The sequence below is a fragment of the Pseudophryne corroboree genome, chromosome 12 (assembly GCF_028390025.1).
Source record: "Pseudophryne corroboree isolate aPseCor3 chromosome 12, aPseCor3.hap2, whole genome shotgun sequence".
NCBI lineage: Eukaryota > Metazoa > Chordata > Amphibia > Anura > Myobatrachidae > Pseudophryne > Pseudophryne corroboree.
The window spans coordinates 138,867,613-138,888,183 of NC_086455.1; the positions used below are offsets into that span (position 1 = coordinate 138,867,613).

A 20,571-nucleotide genomic window follows, 5' to 3' on the forward strand; every position below is an offset into this window, starting at 1 on the left:
CTGTGTGATTGCAGCTTGTTCCCATGTGTTCAGCCTCACCTGTCTGTTGATTGCACCTCTCAGTTGTGCAGCAGGGCAGCTGCACGACATAATTAATTAAGACTCTCTGTTATATTCTGGCTCAGTGCAATTCACAGACGCTGGTGATATTTCCAGAGTTCCAGAGTTCTTGAGTTCTTGTCACGATCCGGGTATCTGGACGCCATTTCTTACCCATCAGATGCCTCCTAAGGCTGGCTCAGCGCTCCAGGACCGGATCCCATCTGTTATCCTAATGTTCACATTCCTGTATCCTCTCCTGTCTCTCTGAGACGCTGTCACAGTAACGCCTTATTACATCTGGCATGGCGTCTCCCGCGGCCTCCGCCGCCGTCCCTGAGCTTCTGCATGCAGAGGGTCAGAGTGGCGATTACGTCAGCCGCGGCCTCCGCTGTGTCCGCGTGGTTGGATGTGCATTTGTCAGCCTGGCGTCTCCTGTCTCCAGTGGCCGGCGCCGCCATTACTGTTTTCATTACCACATGGATTACAAACCAAACTTCCCTCCAAGTGTCTGCATGGGCGCAGCCATCTTGGATTCTGTCAGCTGATCATTTCCTCCAATCTGTTGTCAGTATTGTTAATCTGCATAATTGCCTAGCCAATCCCTTCCTTGCTGCAGGTATAAATACACTGTGCCTGAGCAAGGAAGGCGTCAGTGCTTTGGTTGTCAAACCTAGTTCCTGTTTGTCTCTCTCCTGTGATTGTCTTCCAGGTTCCAGCTCCTGTCTCAAGACTTCCACCATAGAGACCCGCACCAGCATTCCACCTGCGGTGTAGCCTGACTCTCCAATCCATTGTGGATTCATCTGTTTCCAGCTACAACATTACCTGCTTCCAGCTCAGCTTCCAGCAGAGTACAGCTTCCCTTAAAGGGCCGGTGTCCTTTCTACACTTTACCACTCTCCACCGGTATTATTATTTCTCCGCTCTCAAGTTCTACATTTCAGTTCATATTTCATCGCTCCCAAGTTCATTTATTATTTAACTGGTTCCAGCCAGTATCCACTCCGTGCTAACAACAGTCTGGTTCCAGCCAGTATCCACAGCAGCTGTTTTATCTTCAGCAACCCAGCTTTTCCTGGAACACCAGCTGGCACAATCCTGGGTTATCTCCATTGCTAGTCGGGCCTGGTAAGGACTTTCCATCTAGAAGATCATAAGAACTATCTCACACTACCAGTGCCCTGTGGCTCCTGCCATCCTGTAGTACTCAGGAACTGTATTTATTCTTTGCTGACTTTTACGTTTTCTTTTACTGCTGCTGTGTTGCGGAGTTGTCATAATAAACATCATTGACTTTTATCCAAGTTGTCGTGGTCACGCCTTCGGGCAGTTATTTTTCATGTTACTTACATGTCCAGGGGTCTGATACAACCTCCCAGGTTCCGGTACATCTCAGCCCCTACAACTGAGGCTGCCTCCCGTCAGCTCAGGCCCTCAGTTGTGACAGTTCTGAGCTAGTCCCTGCCAGTTCCTGAGCTCCTGTCTAGCAGTGTCTGTCTAGCTGCTTTGAGTGTCGGTTCCTGTGTCGATTCCAGTGTCTGATCCTGTGTCCTGCCGTGAAGCGTTCCTGTCCAGGAGTCCTGTGGCTTTGTCTGTGCCTGGACGAATATCTGGCTTCTTGGTGTCCACCTGTCTGTCGTTTGGGATTCTGCCTGTCCTCCAGTTCTAAGAGTCTGTGTCGACTACATTGGGGGTTCCTGTCCGTTTGCCAGTATTTGTACCGGTTCCGTGAGTAGCGGCTTTGCCGCGTCCGTCGGCTCAGGCCGCAGTATTCTTTGGTTATAATTTGTTTCTGGTGTCTTGCAGAGGGTTCTGCTTGTGCTGTCACCGCCGGTACACAACGGTATTGTGTCGGCGAGTGGACAGCATTTCCTTTGTTGTTCTTTTCCTTTGGCGGCGTGCCGCACATATATTTAGGTTTAGGGTTGTTAGTAGCCCCTAGCCTTCTGTTTGTTTTAGCTAGAGGTCCCCTTGTTATTATCCTGTCTCGGTTCACGCCTTGTCTCAATCTAAGACCTGGGGGCATCGGAGTTGGGCAGACCTAATCCGCCCTTCAAACGCGGCTGCCGTGGGCCCAAGAAACCATAGTCACTCAGGCGTGAACGGACCACACGGGTGAAACAACGGAGGTAGGGTGCTAGGGGCTATTTCCACACCACACCTCGTTTCAGCGTCACGTTCTGGTGCTCAGGACTCACTACGCAACATCTCCCTTGTTCTGAGCACCAGGAACCTAACATTATCACCAGCCTTACAACAAAAAAGAAATAAAGCTTTTTCTTTTTTGGCCCAGTCCAGTGTCTTGTCTAGAATCCAGTCCTGTCTAGAATTCAGTGTGCAGAATCCAGTCCTGTCAAGAATCCAGTCCTGTCTAGAACTCAGTGTGCAGAATCCAGTCCGGTGTTTAGAATCCAGTCCTGTCTAGAATTCAGTGTGCAGAATCCAGTCCGGTGTTTAGAATCGTGTCTAGAATCTTGTCTTAGAATCGTGTCTAGTCTTGTCTTGTCTAGTTTGAAATCCTCCTATGCCTTCTATGCAAGCCCTGCAAGCATCTCTCTCAGCCCTGAACTCTGCTTTCAGTGCTTTGAAACCTGAGCGGCTGGAAGTTTTGCAGCAATCCTTAAAGCAACTGCAAAACCTTCTGACCAAAATTTTGCTTATTTTGCCAGAAGTAGTTGAGAGTTCATTCTCTAAAGAGACTCTTGTTCACAGTATGGTGACAAGTGAATCCTCAGGTTTAATTAGAGAGAAAAAGTTTGAAAGTTTTCTGCGGCCCAGGCTCTCAGAAGAGGAGCGTCTGCATCGCAGAAACTTAGATTTATGCCTATATTGTGGGGGTTTAGGCCACTATCTGCAGACCTGTGAGTTGCGCAAGCCAAAGTGTGGCGACAAGTCCTGCCCTCTGGCCAAGTTGAGTCAGGATACAAGACCTACTCCTGTCTCTACTGTGGCAGAGGTACTTGTCACACAACCCACACTAAAAAGCACTCTGTCCTATAATTGGGGTCCTTGGGCTAGGGATCCCCATTATAGATTCAGGAACCAAAGGAGAATGTTTCTCTCCTCTCTTGATTTTCCTGTTGAAGCAGAGTTGCAAACCCCTGGAGCGGTGCCCGATGCCCGGGGTCCTGGAGCGGTGCCCGATGTCCTGGAGCGGTGCCCGATGCCCAGGGTCCTGGAGCGGTGCCCGATGCCCAGGGTCCTGGAGCGGTGCCCGATGCCCAGAGTCCTGGAGCGGTACCCGATGCCCAGAGTCCTGGAGCGGTACCCGATGCCCAGAGTCCTGGAGCGGTACCCGATGCCCAGAGTCCTGGAGCGGTACCCGATGCCCAGAGTCCTGGAGCGGTACCCGATGCCCAGAGTCCTGGAACGGTACCCGATGCTCTAGGTTATAGAGGGACATCGAATATTATAGCTCAGGTGTCAATACCAGAAGGGGTCTCAGAAGCTGTTACCCCAGGTAGAGACTTGAAAAGCGCAACTCCAGAGAAGGTGTCTAAAACCATAGTTCTAGAAGGGAACTCGAGAAGCAAAACCCCAGAAGGGATCTGTGAAGTAATATCCCCAAGTGGGGTCTCGAGAGACGCAGTCCCAAAGAAGGGTCTAGAGGTCGCTTCCCCAGGAAAGAACTTAAGAGGCATAGCGTTAGTGGAGGTTCTGAAGGTTAAAGCTTCAGCAAAAGTCCCGGAAGTCATAGTCCCGGGAGAAGTTTCGATAATTATCGACTCAGAGAGGGAGGCCGACGGCCCGGCCCCAGAAAGGGAGGCCGACGGCCCGGTCCCAGTAAAAGAATCCGAGGTGCTGACCCCAACGGGGTTCCCGAAGGCCACTGCCCCAGCGGGGTTCCCGAAGGCCACTGCCCCAGCGGGGTTCCCGAAGGCCACTGCCCCAGCGGGGTTCCCGTAGGCCACTGCCCCAGCGGGGTTCCCGAAGGCCACTGCCCCGCGTGGGGTTCAGAAAGTCACTGCCCCGGGTGGGGTTCAGAAAGTCACTACCCCGGGTGGGGTTCCGAGGGCCACTGCCCCAGGTGGGGTTCAGAAAGTCACTGCCCCAGGTGGGGTTCAGAAAGTCTCAGCCTCGAGTAAGGTCAATAGTGACCAGGTCCTAGCAAAGCACTCTAGTCAGTCAGATGGGAAGGAAGCAGTACCTGACTCTGTTGATATCTCAACATCTATAATCTTTGATGGGGACTTAGTCCAATTTCTGGCGCTTTACAAACACTATTACACCATTTTGTTGTCTAGACCATTTCTGGGCATCACTTCAGAGAACCTTGTGCTCTATCTGATATATTCCTTTAGAGGAGAGCCTTTTGAGTGGGCGACCAGCCTAATGAAAGTTGAAGATCCCATTCTTCAGGATCCACCAGCATTCAGTGATGCAGTTATTAAAAGATATGGTTCCAAAGAAATTGGTTCAGGTTCCTCTAGGTCACCCGTCTTATCTGCTGAGAGTTCACCGTATACTGTAAACTCGGCACAAGAGTCTCAGCCCGTTGTTTTGACTGCAGGATGTGCTTTTCGGTCTTCTTCTAATAGTAGTACTTTGCCTGAAAGTTCAGCTCCCAAGGTTAAGAAACAAATCTCTGATTTGAACCCAGCCTTGCTGGGAGGTACCATCAGTTCAGACAATGTTTGGGGAATTACCTTGGTCAGACCTCAAGAACTTTGTAAAAATAAGAAGAAGAAAAAGAAATAATTATTGACTCTTGCCTTGATATAAAAAAAAAAAAAAAAAAAGGATTTTTTTTCCTTGTCTTGTGTCCAGTGGCCACCGTCAAGGGGGTGGGGCACCGTTGCAAGCTGTTGCCACAGCTTGTTTCTGTTAGACCAGTGTGTCAGGTTTTTTTTTGTATCCCTTGTTTTGGAAAGTCTGAATTTTGGGGTCCTTTGACCCCTCCTCAAGGGGGGGGTACTGTTATGAGCCACGGCTGTGGCTCATTCCTGTTTTGCATTTTGGTTATGTATTTTATGTTATACTTCTGTTTATGTTCCCCGTGGGTGTCATGGGGTGTTCGGAGCTCACCCTTAAGGAGAGGGTACTGTTATGAACCACAGGTAGTGGTTCATTCCTATTCTATGTTTATAGTTGTCTTGCAGGCCAGGATTTCCCGTTGCTCTGGTTTGAGAAGACTCTTGTTTGCTGCCAGTGGTGAGTCTGTGTGATTGCAGCTTGTTCCCATGTGTTCAGCCTCACCTGTCTGTTGATTGCACCTCTCAGTTGTGCAGCAGGGCAGCTGCACGACATAATTAATTAAGACTCTCTGTTATATTCTGGCTCAGTGCAATTCACAGACGCTGGTGATATTTCCAGAGTTCTGAGCTAGTCCCTGCCAGTTCCTGAGCTCCTGTCTAGCAGTGTCTGTCTAGCTGCTTTGAGTGTCGGTTCCTGTGTCGATTCCAGTGTCTGATCCTGTGTCCTGCCGTGAAGCGTTCCTGTCCAGGAGTCCTGTGGCTTTGTCTGTGCCTGGTCGAATATCTGGCTTCTTGGTGTCCACCGGTCTGTCGTTTGGGATTCTGCCTGTCCTCCAGTTCTGAGAGTCTGTGTCGGCTACATTGGGGGTTCCTGTCCGTTTGCCAGTATTTGTACCGGTTCCGTGAGTAGCGGCTTTGCCGCATCCGTCAGCTCAGGCCGCAGTATTCTTTGGTTATAATTTGTTTCTGGTGTTTTGCAGAGGGTTCTGCTTGTGCTGTCACCGCCGGTACACAACGGTATTGTGTCGGCGAGTGGACAGCATTTCCTTTGTTGTTCTTTTCCTTTGGCGGCGTGCCGCACATATATTTAGGTTTAGGGTTGTTAGTAGCCCCTAGCCTTCTGTTTGTTTTAGCTAGAGGTCCCCTTGTTATTATCCTGTCTCGGTTCACGCCTTGTCTCAATCTAAGACCTAATCCGCCCTTCAAACGCGGCTGCCGTGGGCCCAAGAAACCATAGTCACTCAGGCGTGAACGGACCACACGGGTGAAACAACGGAGGTAGGGTGCTAGGCGCTATTTCCACACCACACCTCGTTTCAGCGTCACGTTCTGGTGCTCAGGACTCACTACGCAACATCTCCCTTGTTCTGAGCACCAGGAACCTAACAATTTCTGCAGTCAGCATTTCTAAATCCAACACATTTGTTTTTGTGTGACTGGATTTGGATCCTGTCTTTATACTAAACCATACTGCTTGATGATCACTGGATCCCAGGTGCTCACCCACATATATGTCGGATATCCTGTCATCATTTGTAAGAATTAAATCTAATATTGAGTCTTTGTGAGTGGGCTCCCTCACCAATTGTTTGAGAGATCCTCCCTGTAAGGAATGTAGAAATTTGCCACTTGTAACTGAACTTGCAAAGGACCCCTCCCAATTTACATCAGGTAAATTAAAGTCTCCCATGATTATGACTTCTCCCTTTAAAGCCATTTTAGAGATGTCCAACAATAGGTTCCTGTTCAAATTCTGCCCCTGGCCTGGTGGTCTATAGATCACCCCAATGCAAATAATGTCCTTCTACCCGGTTTCTGTGGTGACCCAAAGGGCCTCAGTTTTGTCATCAATATTTTGTATTAAAGTAGCATTTATGATTTTTTTCACATACATTGCTACCCCTCCTCCTATTCTTCCCATTATATATTCTATCCTTTCTAAATAAATTGTATCCTGGTATATCTATGTCCCAGTCATGATTCTCATTGCACCATGACTCTGTAATTGACACAATATCCAGGTTATCCCTTGTCATTATCGCAATTAGCTCTGGAATTTTGTCTCCTAAGCTCCTAGCATTTGCACACATAGCTTTAAGAATTTTGTTTGTGCATCTGTTATTAGTAGCCATGTCCAGACAGTACAAAATAAATGACAAGTTTAAAGTTGATATTACCTGTTTGGTGATGTTGCTCAGTGTTTGGTATTTGTTTTTTTTTACTAATCAGGAATCACAAACTGTACTTTATACCACGAGTACACCTCACTAAATGTAAATATGTAGTACACCTGACCACAAATGGGCAAATGATCATGGAGTCTTCATGGGTTTGTTGGAGGCTGTCTCTGACTCTCTGCCTGCCTTAAGGTGGCCCTGGTCGATATATTGGCGTTCTTTTTAATGGCTAATATATTGCGGGTCCGTTGGCCAGTGTGTACGGGCGATATGTCTGTAAACTCCGTCGTTCACAGACATATCGCATCGGGCCCACAGAACAGCCGACGGCCAGTATATCTACCGCTGTGTGTGTACGGGTGACCAGCCGGCCGCCCGTACACATGCCGGCGGTGATTGACAGCTAAACTGGGCAGCCCGTTTGTACACGCCCGCCCAGTTCATGACGTCAGTCCCCGACGGATCAGGCAGTGTGTATGCACAGCACACTGCCCGATCCGTCCATAGATATATCTGCAGATCAATTGATCTGCAGATATATTTATCAGTGTGTACCCACCTTTAGACGTGGCCCTGCTCAGTCCCTCCCCTCTCTAGGCTGCTGCTAGGCAACAGGGCACATTGTTAGCTCTGATTGGCTCTTACTGTCTCAGAGAGCCAATCAGAGTGCAGCCTTTGCCCTGCAGCAGTCACTCACACAGCAGAGCACTGACTGAGCAGTGACAGTGTCTCTCCCCCACACTGCCTGGCTGTAATGCACTGGACTCACTTCAGCAGCAGGTATAGTGTACACTCCAGTCCGAGGCACAGCGGAGTAGCGCTGCTAGTTACACTACTAGTTTGTTGCTCCAGGCTCCGCCCCAAACCTGCCCCATGTCACGCCCCAATCCCAGCCCTGTCAACGGAGCTGCAAAGGTTTTTGCGCATGCACCAATTATATAATAAGAATTTACTTACCGATAATTCTATTTCTCATAGTCCGTAGTGGATGCTGGGGACTCCGTAAGGACCATGGGGAATAGCGGCTCCGCAGGAGACTGGGCACATCTAAAGAAAGCTTTAGGACTATCTGGTGTGCACTGGCTCCTCCCCCTATGACCCTCCTCCAAGCCTCAGTTAGGATACTGTGCCCGGACGAGCGTACACAATAAGGAAGGATTTTGAATCCCGGGTAAGACTCATACCAGCCAAACCAATCACACCGTACAACTTGTGATCTGAACCCAGTTAACAGCATGATAACAGAGGAGCCTCTAGAAAAGATGGCTCACTACAGCAATAACCCGATTTTTTGGTAACAATAACTATGTACCAGTATTGCAGACAATCCGCACTTGGGATGGGCGCCCAGCATCCACTACGGACTATGAGAAATAGAATTATCGGTAAGTAAATTCTTATTTTCTCTAACGTCCTAAGTGGATGCTGGGGACTCCGTAAGGACCATGGGGATTATACCAAAGCTCCCAAACGGGCGGGAGAGTGCGGATGACTCTGCAGCACCAAATGAGAGAACTCCAGGTCCTCCTCAGCCAGGATATCAATTTTGTAGAATTTTACAAACGTATTTGCTCCTGACCAAGTAGCTGCTCGGCAAAGTTGTAAAGCCGAGATCCCTCGGGCAGCCGCCCAAGATGAGCCCACCTTCCTTGTGGAGTGGGCATTTACAGATTTTTGGCTGTGGCAGGCCTGCCACAGAATGTGCAAGCTGAATTGTACTACAAATCCAACGAGCAATAGTCTGCTTAGAAGCAGGAGCACCCAGCTTGTTGGGTGCATACAGGATAAACAGCGAGTCAGATTTCCTGACTCCAGCCGTCCTGGAAACATATATTTTCAGGGCCCTGACAACGTCTAGCAACTTGGAGTCCTCCAAGTCCCTAGTAGCCGCAGGCACCACAAATAGGTTGGTTCAGGTGAAACGCTGAAACCACCTTAGGGAGAAACTGAGGACGAGTCCTCAATTCCGCCCTGTCCGAATGGAAAATCAGATAAGGGCTTTTTCAGGATAAAGCCGCCAATTCTGACACGCGCCTGGCCCAGGCCAGGGCCAACAGCATGACCACTTTCCATGTGAGATATTTTAACTCCACAGATTTAAGTGGTTCAAACCAATGTGACTTTTGGAACCCAAAACTACATTGAGATCCCAAAGTGCCACTGGAGGCATAAAAGGAGGCTGTATATGCAGTACCCCTTTTACAAACGTCTGAACTTCAGGGACTGAAGCTAGTTCTTTTTGGAAGAAAATTGACAGGGCCGAAATTTGAACCTTAATGGACCCCAATTTCAGGCCCATAGACACTCCTGTTTGCAGGAAATGTAGGAATCGACCCAGTTGAATTTCCTCCGTCGGGCCTAACTGGCCTCGCACCACGCAACATATTTTCGCCAATTGCGGTGATAATGTTTTTGCGGTTACATCCTTCCTGGCTTTGATCAGGATAGGGATGACTTCATCCGGAATGCCTTTTTTCCTTCAGGATCCGGCGTTCAACCGCCATGCCGTCAAACGCAGCCGCGGTAAGTCTTGGAACAGACAGGGTCCTTGCTGGAGCAGGTCCCTTCTTAGAGGTAGAGGCCACGGATCCTCCGTGAGCATCTCTTGAAGTTCCGGTTACCAAGTCCTTCTTGGCCAATCCGGAGCCACGAATATAGTGCTTACTCCTCTCCATCTTATCAATCTCAGTACCTTGGGTATGAGAGGCAGAGGAGGGAACACATACCCTGACTGGTACACCCATGGTGTTACCAGAGCGTCTACAGCTATTGCCTGAGGGTCCCTGGACCTGGCGCAATACCTGTCGAGTTTTTCCCAACGGTTTATAATCATGTGGAAGACTTCTGGGTGAAGTCCCCACTCTCCCGGGTGGAGGTCGTGCTGAGGAAGTCTGCTTCCCAGTTGTCCACTCCCGGAATGAATACTGCTGACAGTGCTATCACATGATTTTCCGCCCAGCGAAGAATCCTTGCAGCTTCTGCCATTGCCCTCCTGCTTCTTGTGCCACCCTGTCTGTTTACGTGGGTGACTGCCGTGATGTTGTCCGACTGGATCAACACCGGCTGACCTTGAAGCAGAGGTCTTGCTAAGCTTAGAGCATTGTAAATGTCCCTTAGCTTCAGGATATTTATGTGAAGTGATGTCTCCAGGCTTGACCATAAGCCCTGGATATTCCTTCCCTGTGTGACTGCTCCCCAGCCTCGCAGGTTGGCATCTGTGGTCACCAGGACCCAGTCCTAAATGCCGAATCTGCGGCCCTCTAGAAGATGAGCACTCTGCAACCACCACAGGAGGGACACCCTTGTCCTTGGTGACAGGGTTATCCGCTGATGCATCTGAAGATGCGACCCGGACCATTTGTCCAGCAGGTCCCACTGGAAAGTTCTTGCGTGGAATCTGCCGAATGGGATTGCTTCGTAGGAAGCCACCATTTTACCAAGAACCCTTGTGCATTGATGCACTGAGACTTGGCTCGGTTTTAGGAGGTTCCGGACTAGCTCGGATAACTCCCTGGCTTTCTCCTCCGGGAGAAACACCTTTTTCTGGACTGTGTCCAGGATCATCCCTAGGAACAGAAGACAAGTTGTCGGAACCAGCTGCGATTTTGGAATATTGAGAATCCAATCGTGCTGCCACAACACTACCTGAGATAGTGCTACACCGACCTCCAACTGTTCCCTGGATCTTACCCTTATCAGGGAATTGTCCAAGTAAGGGATAACTAAAATTCCCTTCCTTCGAAGGAATATCATCATTTCGGCCATTACCTTGGTAAAGACCCGGGGTGCCGTGGACCATCCATACGGCAGCGTCTGAACTGATAGTGACAGTTCTGTACCATAAACCTGAGGTACCCTTGGTGAGAAGGGTAAATTTTGACATGAAGGTAAGCATCCTTGATGTCCCGAGACATCATGTAGTCCCCTTCTTCCAGGTTCGCAATCACTGCTCTGAGTGACTCAATCTTGAATTTGAACCTCTGTATGTAAGTGTTCAAAGATTTTAGATTTAGAATCGGTCTCGCCGAGCCGTCCGGCTTCGGTACCACAACAGTGTGGAATAATACCCTGTTCCCTGTTGCAGGAGGGGTATCTTGATTATCACCTGCTGGGAATACAGCTTGTGAATGGCTTCCAAAACTGTCTCCCTGTCAGAAGGAGACATCGGTAAAGCCGACTTTAGGAAACGGCGAGGGGGAGACGTCTCGAATTCTAATTTGTACCCCTGAGATATCACCTGAAGGATCCAGGGGTCTACTTGCGAGTGAGCCCACTGCGCGCTGAAATTCATTGAGACGGGCCCCCCACCGTGCCTGATTCTGCTTGTAAAGCCCCAGCGTATACTGAGGGCTTGGCAGAGGCGGGAGAGGGTTTCTGTTCCTGGGAACTGGCGGATTTCTGCAGCCTTTTTCCTCTCCCTCTGTCACGGGGCAGAAATGAGGAACCTTTTGCCCGCTTGTCCACGAAAAGACTGCGCCTGATAATACGGCGTCTTCTCATGTTGAGAGGCGACCTGGGGTACAAACGTGGATTTCCCAGCTGTTGCCGTAGCCACCAGGTCTGAAAGACCGACCCCAAATAACTCCTCCCTTAATAAGGCAATACTTCCAAATGCCGTTTGGAATACGCATCACCTGACCACTGACGTGTCCATAACCCTCTACTGGTAGAAATGGACAACGCATTTAGACTTGATGCCAGTCGGCAAATATTCCGCTGTGCATCACGCATATATAGAAATGCATCTTTTAAATGCTCTATAGGCAAAAATATACTGTCCCTATCTAGGGTATCAATATTTTCAGTCAGGGAATCCGACCACGCCAACCCAGCACTGCACATCCAGGCTGAGGCGATTGCTGGTCGCAGTATAACACCAGTATGTGTGTAAATACATTTTAGGATACCCTCCTGCTTTCTATCAGCAGGATCCTTAAGGGCGGCCATCTCAGGAGAGGGTAGAGCCCTTACAAGCGTGTGAGCGCTTTATCCACCCTAGGGGGTGTTTCCCAACGCACCCTAACCTCTGGCGGGAAAGGATATAATGCCAATAACATTTTAGAAATTATCAGTTGTTATCGGGGGAAACCCAAGCATCATCACACACCTCATTTAATTTCTCAGATTCAGGAAAACTACAGGTAGTTTTTCCTCACCGAACATAATACCCCTTTTTGGTGGTACTCGTATTATCAGAAATGTGTAAAACATTTTTCATTGCCTCAATCATGTAACGTGTGGCCCTACTGGAAGTCACATTTGTCTCTTCACCGTCGACACTGGAGTCAGTATCCGTGTCGGCGTCTATATCTGCCATCTGAGGTAACGGGCGCTTTAGAGCCCCTGACGGCCTATGAGACGTCTGGACAGGCACAAGCTGAGTAGCCGGCTGTCTCATGTCAACCACTGTCTTTTATACAGAGCTGACACTGTCACGTAATTTCTTCCAACAGTTCATCCACTCAGGTGTCGACCCCCTAGGGGGTGACATCACTATTACAGGCAATCTGCTCCGTCTCCACATCATTTTTCTCCTCATACATGTCGACACAAAAGTACCGACATACAGCACACACACAGGGAATGCTCTGATAGAGGACAGGACCCCACTAGCCCTTTGGGGAGACAGAGGGAGAGTTTGCCAGCACACACCAGAGCGCTATATATATACAGGGATAACCTTATATAAGTGTTTTTCCCCTTATAGCTGCTGTATAGTTAATACTGCGCCTAATTAGTGCCCCCCTCTCTTTTTTAACCCTTTCTGTAGTGTAGTGACTGCAGGGGAGAGCCAGGGAGCTTCCCTCCAACGGAGCTGTGAGGGAAAATGGCGCCAGTGTGCTGAGGAGATAGGCTCCGCCCCCTTATCGGCGGCCTTATCTCCCGTTTTTCTATGTATTCTGGCAGGGGTTAAATGCATCCATATAGCCCAGGAGCTATATGTGATGCATTTTTTTGCCATCCAAGGTGTTTTTATTGCGTCTCAGGGCGCCCCCCCCCAGCGCCCTGCACCCTCAGTGACCGGAGTGTGAAGTGTGCTGAGAGCAATGGCGCACAGCTGCAGTGCTGTGCGCTACCTTGTTGAAGACAGGACGTCTTCTGCCGACGATTTTCCGGACCTCTTCTGCCTTCTGGCTCTGTAAGGGGGCCGGCGGCGCGGCTCTGGGACCCATCCAAGCTGGGCCTGTGATCGTCCCTCTGGAGCTAATGTCCAGTAGCCTAAGAAGCCCAATCCACTCTGCACGCAGGTGAGTTCGCTTCTTCTCCCCTTAGTCCCTCGATGCAGTGAGCCTGTTGCCAGCAGGTCTCACTGAAAATAAAAAACCTAAACTAAAACTTTCACTAAGAAGCTCAGGAGAGCCCCTAGTGTGCACCCTTCTCGTTCGGGCACAAAGATCTAACTGAGGCTTGGAGGAGGGTCATAGGGGGAGGAGCCAGTGCACACCAGATAGTCCTAAAGCTTTCTTTAGATGTGCCCAGTCTCCTGCGGAGCCGCTATTCCCCATGGTCCTTACGGAGTCCCCAGCATCCACTTAGGACGTTAGAGAAAAATAGTTTTTACCACTGAATACTTTTGATGCAATGGTTAGTTTCATTTGATGGCGGGCTTCCGATGTCCATTACTGGCTGACATTCAATTGACCTGCCATTTGGCTGCGGGTGCCGACACGCCAATATTTCTTCTTGCAGCGTCATATGGTGGCAAGCCATTCTGTTTTTTCCTAGATAGCAAAATACAGACTCCCAACTGACTTTTCAAATTGAATACCCCCCTAAATATACTGATATCTTTGCAGATTTACCAAACAATATAACTCATTTTTCCTTAGAAACATCTTGGGAGCCACACAAATTTTTTTATATTTATTTTTATGATTGCTTTAAAAAAAACAAAAAACAAAACAATTATACAGGGTACAGCCAGGGATAGCTGTGGGTATACTGTGAGGGTACAGTATATGTCACACAGAAACGTCTTGGTGGCACAGCCAGTATAAGGACACCGAGGGGGAGATGTATCAAACCTTGGAGAGAGATAAAATAGAGAGCGATAAAGTTACAGCCAATCAGCTCCCAATTGAAAAATAAGTTAGGAGCTGATTGGCTGGTACTTTACCTCTCTCGATGGCTCGATACTTATCCCCCAGAGCGTCACAGAATCAGACACCGGCAACGCCGCCGCCAGCCTCGCTCAGGCAGATGAGTGCATCGAGTGGCGGGCTGACGACTTCCAGCGCCAGCGCTTTCTCTCTAAAATGCAGTAAGTAAGGGAGAGTAGCGCATAGTGCTCACATGACTCGTGAAGTCTCGACTCCTCCTTCCCCCACCGCCGACCAATCATCACTCTCTTCGAGCCCTCTTCTCCTCGCTAACCAATCGGCGCTCTTTTCTCCCCAGTCCCCGCCCCTTCCGCATCAGAGAGCGCGCCGCCATTTAGCGACGAGCTGAGCGCAGCTGTGGGCGGGCTCTCGCGGTAGCCGGGCGGAAGTGGTCACTCCGTCTCCCTCCCTCCCTCCCTCCCACTCCCTCACTGCTTCCGGTGCACTGTAGTATTCCTCCTCCCCCCGGTGCACGGCGACACTGCACGGTGTTGTACCGGCCTCGGCCGCGCAGCTGGGATGTCTGCTGTGTACGGTCACCGCCTCCTCCTGGTTTCTGTGTAAAAAAAGAAAGAAAAAGAAAAATCAGAGAAAGAGAGAGAGACTGAGGGTAGAGAGAGTGGGTAGTGCAGGCTGGGTGCCCTGGGCTGCGGCGCTCAGCAACCATGGCCTTTGTCAGCCTGTTCTCCAGACCCCCCAACCCAGCCATTGCCACCCACATGCCAGAGTATGCAGGGGACGAAAGGTCGTGTAATAACCTTCTATTATCATCATTATTATTTATTATCATTCTGTTCTCATGTCATGTTGGGGGATGGGCAGCTCATCCAGGGGCTATTGTGGTCAAATCTGTCTTCTCTCATCTGTCTTCTCCATATACTGGCACTGGCTGTATCATGTGCATCTGACACCGGCCACATCTGCATTGGGCACAGCTGGCAGGCTCGCCGTGGGCCCACGCGTGTACCAAGGATGGGCTGGTGATGGGGATATTTCCATTGTGATAGTGTAAGACAGGCTGGATGCTGTGTACTGTCAGGGGTTAGTGTAGTATTGGTGAAATAATGGACTGGTTCCTATGGGCGCTGTAAAATAGCACGGTTATACCGCCTGGCTGTGTAAATCGAGGCCTCGCTGGAGGCTTGCAAATATATTTCACTGGATGACTGGTCAGGAATGCGGTAAATGGTTAAATACGCTATAATTCATCTGGTATTTATAGATATTCCGGTTTAACGCAGAATTGCGCAGACGTTGCATTGGTTGTTTAGGTGAAATATGCGGTTAGGGGGCAAAAAGCTTCTTGAGTCCTGTTGGAGAAAGAGTGCTATATAAATAAAATTATTATTATTATTAAAAACCCAGCAAGATGGCAGATTTCTGTAGCATGATGTTTATGTAACGTGGGGGTCTATGTACTACGCCTTGGAGAGAGATAAAGTACCAGTCAAGCAGCACCTAACTGCCGTGTTACAGGCTGTGCTTGAAAAATGACAGTTAGGAGCTGATTGGCTGGTACTTATCTCCATCCACTTTATCTCTCCAAGGCTTAGCACAAAGACCCTTTGAGGCATTACGGTATGTTTAAATGGACTGGCTATTCAGATGGTATGCTAGAAAAAAAATGAATGGAATTAAGTTGCTGCAGTATTATGTAGTTTAATATATGTAACATTAGACAGCAGTGTAAGGCTGCGAGTACATTGCACGGGATGTATAGGATAGACTCATTAATTTTTCCAGGCATTATAGCAATGTCTTGAATACAGTACTGCTGATAATCAGAATTGTTGCAATTTTAAGAAGCATAAAAATATGGCTCAGCTGTCTCTTACATGTGTATAATGGAACGATGTACATAGCATAACTGTATGGGCCTCAAATTGTTTTCCTAAAGTGCTATTAGTAAATGATGGCGCAGCCACTGTTGTAGCCAGTAACCCCTTATATATGCTATTTGTTTTTGATGTGACAATTTCACATCTTATTATTACAGCTCATGTGATCCCAGGCAGTGAATATTTTGCATTTATCTGAACTATAAGAACTACAATGTATCTTTTTAGATTAGTTGTCAGCTTTGAGCCATATATTTTTAGTATATACTTTAGGCCATGTTCCACAGACTTAATGACATGTTATTAACAAACACATAAAAATGTTGTTCTAGTTTTGTACCTAATAAGGTTACAAAAACAGTTCAAGAAAATTGAATATTCCGAAAAGCCTCAAAACCTTCTTTTTGGAAATGGCTGTAAAGGTGGGTATACACTGGGCGATATATTGGCCGTTCTGTTGAACGGGCGATATATCGAGGGGCTGTCGGCCAGTGTGTACGGGCAATATGTCTGTGAACTCCGTCGTTCACAGACATATCGCGTCAGCCCCGCAGCACAACCGACTGCCAATATATCTACCGATATATTGGCGCATCGCTGTGTGTGTACGGACGACCAGCCGGTCGCCCGTGCACATGCGGCCGGCGGTGATTGACAGCTGAACTGGTCGGGTGTGTGTACACGCCCGCCCAGTTCATGACGTCAGTCCCCGACGGATCGGGCAGTGTGTATGCACAGTACACTGCCCGATCCGTCCATAGATATATCTGCCGATCAATTGATCGGCAGATATATCTATCAGTGTGTACCCACCTTAAAAGGTGTAATGGGCCCTACGCACTGGGCGATATTACTGAAAGATATGAACAATCTCGTTCATTAATGAACGAGATGCCGTTCATATCTTTCAGTGTGGAGGCAGCAACGATGAAGGATGCGCGGCCCCGTACTCGTTCATCGTTGGTGCCCCGTCACTTGTGCATGCAGGCCAATATGGACGATCTCGTCCATATTTGCATGCACTGCTATGGAGCCAGGTGACGGGGGAGTGAAGAAACTTCACTCCTCCGTCACCTCCCCCCAGCCGCCGGGTCACCCGTCTGCCGTATCGGCGGTCGGGCAGCTCGGCGGTGGGTCGCGCAATGTGTAGGGCCCATTAGTTTCCATTGTAGCTACGATTTTCAAGTGGCTTAAATCTGATGACGAAAGTTCTGCTGTTGTAGCCCTGTAATCGTGACCATGCTGTCAGGAGAAATGTCCCCCCATTACTATTATTATTGCCTAGCTGAGAAGATGATCTGCTAACGTTATCCTTTATTTTGCTGCTTTATGTTTGGAAAACAATATTCCTCATACAAATAGGTCAGTGGTTCTCAAACTCTGGGGTCAATTCTATTTGGCAACTTAAGAATAGCGCCGGGAATTAGCTCCTGACGCTATTCAATTCTGCTACTAGTTGCCCGCAATTGTCGGGAATTCTTCTCTCATCCCCGGGGGATGAGAGAAGAAACCCGACAAAAGTGCTGCCTCGCGGCCGGCGCAAGGCTGATTCTGTCGGGAATCAGCCTCGCGCCGGGGAGTTAAGTCGGAGAATGCCCGTTCTCCCGACTATTCAACCTGTTTAGTCGGCGAGAACGGGACATCGCCGACTTAACTGGAGCTGAATTGAATAGCGTCGGGAGCTAATTCTCGGCGCTATTCTTAAGTTGCCGAATAGAATTGACCCCTCTGTCCTCATGACCCCAAGCAGTTCATGTTTCCAGGTCACCTAACAGGCGCACAGGTGTATTCATTACTCACTGACACATTTTAGAAGATCCACAGGTGGGGTTACTTCACTTATGATTCTGTGAGGAGACGTGAAAAACATGCAATGTTTGGTCAGGGTACCTGGAAAACGTGAACTGTTTGGGGTACTGTGGACCGAATTTGAGAACCTATGATATCGGACAGGGGTGCTCAAACTCGGTCCTCAGGACCCCAAACAGTTCATGTTTTCAAGGTCACCTAACAGGCGCACAGGTGTATTCATTACTCACTGATCCATTTTAAAATATCCACAGGTGGAGCTAATTATCTCTCTTGATTTTATGGGGAGACCTGGAAAACAAGCACTGTGTGGGGTCTCGAGGACCGAGTTTGAAGACCTGTGATATAGGTTATAGTAAAGCGCTCCCATGTCCCATTGAGGGTGTTTTCATTATTATTTTATTTATGGTGTAATTCTATAGCACCACAGTGGTTCCGTAGAGCTGACTATAGGTGATAGAACGTGCAACAAGATTACATAGGAAGGTTGCCAAATTAGACAGTTAAGGTGGGTACACACTGATATATATATATATATATATATATCTATCTATCTATCTATGGACGGATCGGGCAGTGTGTTGGGCATACACACTGCCCGATCCGTCGGGGACTGACGTCATGAACTGGGCGGGCGTGTACACATGCCCGCCCAGTTCAGCTGTCAATCACCGCCGGCTGCAGCAGCACGTGTTCGGGCGGTCGATCGACTGCTCGTACACACACAGCGATGCGCCAAAATATTGGTAGATATATTGGCCGTCGGCTGTGCTGCGGGGCCGACGCGATATGTCTGTGAACGACGGAGTTCACAGACATATCGTCCGTACACACTGGCCAACGGCCGATATATCGGCCAGTGTGTACCCACCTTTACAGACAAGTTCACAAATTAACATGTTTACATAATTATCTAATTACAGTCCATAAGTTACATAAAGTAGCAAGAGAACAGTGGGAAATGCTTGCGACAGGTTGCGTGTCAAAGGGATTATGGGTGACATGAGGTGGGAGAGTGTAGCTGTGGGGTGCGGAGGCTGGAGAGTTTAGTTTGAGGGGTGGTGGTAATGTATGTGCCCTGAGTGCCCAGGATATTCGGGTCCATGTACGTGAGGCAACCTAGAAATTGCTTCTACCATTACGTTGAGCGTACCCTAAATTCCTGAATGCGGACAGTTGGCTGGAAGAGTCTTGCACTGCAGAGACACTGGGGTCAATTCATCGTGGATTGAATAGCGCCAGGAGGGAGCTCCCGGATGCTGTCCCCGACTACAGTATTTCTTCTCGTACCCATCTGGGGGCACAAGCAGAAATCCAACAAAACTAGGTCCGCAATGCTGTTTTGTGACCTAGCGCCATGAAACAGTGGTGAGTCATTTTAGTCAGAGAATGCCCGTTCTCGAGACTAAACACCCTGTTTAGTCCAGGATTATAGGCATTCTCCGACTTAGCATCGTGCTGAATTGAATAGCTCTGGGAGCTCCCTCCTTGGCGCTATTCAATCCACGATGAATGGAATTGACCCTATTATTATTTGCACCTGTGTGTAGGAATGCTTAACTGTACCAGTTTCTTTGTAGGCCTGTGAGCTGGTGCAGGGAAAAGGTCAAGTTAGCAAGTGGGTAGTTGGATTGGTTAGTAGCATAAAAATAACTAATTCAAGGTGGTGCCAAAGGTGTAACTACCAAATTATGGAAGGAGGCGGGGTACAACTGCTATATTTCCAGTCTTCTCTTCCAAAGTCCCATGAACATTGGTACTTTTCCCGCCTTTTGGGATCACGTGAGGCCTTTTACAAAATCTAGCTATAAATGCCACAAATGTCTCATTACACCCATGACTGGTGGTTAGAAACTAATAGTCTGGGCTTCCCTATTCGTGTTTTCTTAAATCCAAAGAAAATGTTATAGTCTTAATTAGTTTGATATAGCTTTGTAATGTAAATTATGATGCTTCTGTCTCACAAGTAAGAAAGAAAAAGATGCTAGCGCAGGCTGTACTTTTGTATACAATAATGTTCTGACATTTATTTTTCAAGACATGATTAAAAGAGGCTCAGAATGTTTTTGGAGGAAATGAGCAAATTAACATTGCTGGGATTTCCATGTGAATATACAATTGCTACAGTTGGCAGTGCAGTCATTTATAGTGGATGTGTCTACATCAATTGGTAACTTGAGTACCATGTGGTCGATTCAATTCGGCAACTTGTGAATAGCGCCGGGAATTAGCTCCCGATGCTATTCAATTCAGCTGCTAGTTACCCGCAATTGTCGGGAATTCTTCTCTCATCCCCGGGGGATGAGAGAAGAAACCCGACAAAAGTGCTGCCTCGCGGCCGGCGCGAGGCTGATTCTGTCGGGAATCAGCCTCGCGCCGGGGAGTTAAGTCGGAGAATGCCCGTTCTCCCGACAATTCAACCTGTTTAGTCGGCGAGAACGGGCCATCGCCGACTTAACTGGAGCTGAATTGAATAGCGGCGGGAGCTAATTCCCGGCGCTATTCATAAATTGCCGAATTGAATCGACCCCCATGTTTGCTGCACTTTATTCCGATCCCCTTGCTTACCTTGTGGCTTTTATATGCTATATCTTGCACCCTGTAAGTTCTCTAGGGCACAGGTTCTCAAACCCGGTCCTCGGGTCCCCACGCGGTCCATATTTTGCAGTTCACCTGTAGATTTTTAAAATGTGGCAGTTGGTGATGCACAGAGCAGCTGCTGGGTGACTGGGAAAACGTGAACCGTGTGGGATCTTGAGGACCGAGTTTGCAGTTACCACTGCTCTAGGGTAACTACAGATGTGTCCTCACACACTTTTGCTGCAGTCACTCCAGGTCCCAGGAGACTCTGCTTACTCCGAGAGTCTTTTTCACATGAATTTGTATATTAGTCTCAATGCAATGCAACAAA

At 48.6% G+C, this 20,571-nt stretch overlaps 1 protein-coding gene across 3 annotated transcripts in view; it reads left to right on the forward strand.

Annotated features, from left to right (window-relative positions):
* Positions 1 to 14,432: 14,432 nt before the first annotated feature.
* The window catches only part of ZC3H6 (zinc finger CCCH-type containing 6), a 92,940-nt gene continuing 86,801 nt past the window's right edge, over positions 14,433 to 20,571 (forward strand). For 2 of the 3 annotated variants that reach the window (XM_063948086.1, XM_063948087.1), the window contains exon 1: positions 14,433 to 14,758. In XM_063948086.1, the coding sequence (XP_063804156.1) occupies positions 14,679 to 14,758 (80 nt within the window). In that variant the 5' untranslated portion in view covers positions 14,433 to 14,678. The remainder of the gene's footprint in view (positions 14,759 to 20,571) is intronic. The other variant, XM_063948088.1, reaches the window with a different exon arrangement.